Source organism: Nicotiana sylvestris, chromosome 11, assembly GCF_000393655.2.
Source record: "Nicotiana sylvestris chromosome 11, ASM39365v2, whole genome shotgun sequence".
NCBI classification, from domain to species: Eukaryota; Viridiplantae; Streptophyta; class Magnoliopsida; order Solanales; family Solanaceae; genus Nicotiana; species Nicotiana sylvestris.
This window is the reverse complement of record NC_091067.1, coordinates 112,245,965-112,248,874: the sequence shown is the minus strand read 5'-3', so window position 1 is coordinate 112,248,874 and position 2,910 is coordinate 112,245,965. Positions and strand designations below refer to the sequence as shown.

Genomic DNA, 2,910 nt, shown 5'->3' with positions numbered 1-2,910 from the left:
CCCACTTGAGTAAGCTTCTTTTATGACATATGGACTATCCCATTTTGAAGTGAACCTCCCTATAGGTTTATGGGAAGTAATAATGGGTCTTCGTATGACAAGGAATAGATCTCTTACTTGAAAGGATCTCGGGCGAACCCTTTTATTGAAGGCGTGATACCATCGGGTTCGATAACATCAAGACTTTGTTGATCTTCCAACCTATTCCCATCAAGAGCCTCCAACTCTTATAATGGAAGTCGAGCATTTTCTTCATCAGTGATCCCTTCTTGAATAGTTAATCGTAATGAATGTATTTGACGCTCAAGTGATAAGACAACTTTAACTCCATAAATGAGTGCATAAAGGGTCCCTTGTGTTGGCGTGCAGTGAGTTTTCATATATGTCCACAGAGATTCTTCCATACGGTCATGCCAATATCGTTTGGATTTGGATACAACTTTCTTTAATAAGTTGCATAGAATCGTGTTGTATGGCTCAACCAGACCATTGGCAGCAGCATTGTACATAGAAGAGTTACGCTGCTTGAAGCCAAAGAGATCATAAATATTGTTCATCAACATATTGTCAAATGGATTTCCATTATCCGTTATTATGTAACGAGGAATGCCAAAGTGATAGATTATGTTTACTCGGATGAAACTTGCAACATTTTTCCGTTTTCACTTCCATAAGAGCCATAGCTTCAGCCCATTTGAGAAGTAGTCAGTTGCAGCCAAGATGTATAGGTTCCCACTAGAGGACTTTGGTAGTGGTCCAACAACATCCAATCCCCAAGCGTCAAATGGCCAGGATGCAACAGTCGGATGCAATACTTCAGGAGGCTGATGAATAAAATTTGCATGGAATTGGCAAGCCTTGCATCTTCAAGCGTAATCCAAGCAATCTTTTACCATCATTGGCCAATAATATCCCATCCTTTTTATATGAAAGTAGAGCTTTGGTCCAAATTGGTATGACCCACATACCCTAGAATGTGCTTCTTGCAAAGCTTGGAGTGCTTCATCTTCCCCTAATAATCATAAGAGTACTCATTTGAATGACCTTCTGTATAGATTATCTTTGTAGTAAAGGAAGAGAGGTGCACGACGACGGATTTCAGTCCTTCTTCTCGGATTGTCTGGAAGTATCCCATAGCTTAAGTAGTCGATGATGGACTATCTCCATTATTCCTTCTCAGCTTCAGAAACGACCACAAGATGCTTGAGTTCATTTTCTTCACTTTCACCTTCATTTGGCGGCGGTACTACCCATTTTTGGCAGATAGTAAGTTGCGCTTGATTAGGAAGGGTTAGCGATGAAGCTAGGACAACTAGAGCATCAGCATTATTATTTTCTTTCCTAGGCACATGTTGAATAATCACATCACCAATCCATACCATCAATTTTTTAGCATAATTATGATAAGGGCGTAGTTCAGGTTTCTTGACCTTGTAACTGCCTAAAAGCTAATTGACCACTAACTGGGAGTCACCAAAGACTTTCAATTGCAACTTCTTCTATCAACATCCATTTCAAGCCCAAGTATTAGTCCTTGATACTCAGCAACATTGTTGGAACAAAGTTGTGCCAAGGTGACGGAGTAGGGCAAGACTTCACCTTGGGAAGTGACAAAAAATATGCCAGCACCAGATCATTCGCGATGCGCAGCACCATCAAAGTACATCTTACATGGAGGTTGAACTTCAACAATCATTGCGTCTTTATCAGGTAGTTCGTCAGTTAGCTAGCTCCCAGTCATCAGATATCTGATGTCTGCCAAGAAGTTTGCCAATGCTTGTACTTTTATAGCCTTTTGAGGGATGTACACAATCTTGAATTGTTGAAATTAGAGGTACCATCTCGCTAGTCGATCGCAAAGAACAGGTTTAGACATCACGAACTTGATGGGATTTGCTTTAGAAACAAGACGAACAACACGAGCTTAAAAGTAGTGCTTCAACTTTTGAATTGAGAAGACTAGCGTCAAACACAACTTTTCAATTGGCGAATAATTCAGCTCGTTTGGTGTCATCATCCTGCTCAAGTTGTAAAGAGAGTTTTCTTTCCCCTTACTATTTTCTTGGGCCAACAGTGCTCCGACAGACCTTTATTGTGCCACAATATATAGTATCAATGGCTTTCTAGGTATAGGGGTTGCTAAAACTGGAGGCTTCATCAAGCAGGTTTTGATACTTTCAAAGGCATTACTATAAGCTTGGTCCCTCTTGAAAGGAATGCCTTTCTTCATAAGGCGACCGAATGGTTCGCACCTCCTAGCTAGGTTTAAGATGAATCTTCTAAGGTATGCTAGCTTTCCTTACAGACTTTTCAATTCATGAATATCCCGAGGCTTAGGCATTTTCAAAATGGCATCCACTTTGGCTTGATCAATTTCGATCCCTCGATATCAGACAATGAAACCAAGGAACTTTCCAGAAGTAACTCCAAAGGCACATTTCAATGGATTCATCCTAAGTTGGTACCTCCGGAGTAACTCAACACACCATTCTCAAGTCTTTCAAGTGGCCGCCCTTGTCTCTTGATTTTACCACCAAGTCATCAACATAGCATTTGACATTCTTCTGGAGAAGATCATAAAAAATATTCTACATAGCCCTTTGGTAAGTAGCATTAGCAATCTTCAAGACAAAAGGCACTACCTTGTAGTAATAAATACCTTTGGGGGGTACAAAATACAGTAAGCTCTTAATCTTTTGGCACCATGCGAATTTGGTTATAGCTCGATGAACCTCCTCATACCTAGTAGTAGCATCGATCATTAGCTCTGGAATGAGAAACTGGAATTCATCTTTCGGACACGCATTGTTGAGATCCCTGAAGTCAACGCATACTCGAATCTGGCCGTTTTTCTTCCTTAAAGGTATAATAATTGAAACTCATGTTGGGTATTTAACGTCATGAATAAAT

General features: G+C 40.3%; 1 protein-coding gene across 1 annotated transcript; it reads right to left on the bottom strand.

The window, feature by feature from the left end:
• Positions 1-227: 227 nt before the first annotated feature.
• LOC138881501 (uncharacterized) lies at positions 228-563 on the bottom strand. The gene has a single exon (XM_070161731.1). It carries the CDS (start codon positions 561-563, stop codon positions 228-230), a length of 336 nt encoding a protein of 111 aa, XP_070017832.1.
• Between the last annotated feature and the right edge of the window lie 2,347 nt (positions 564-2,910).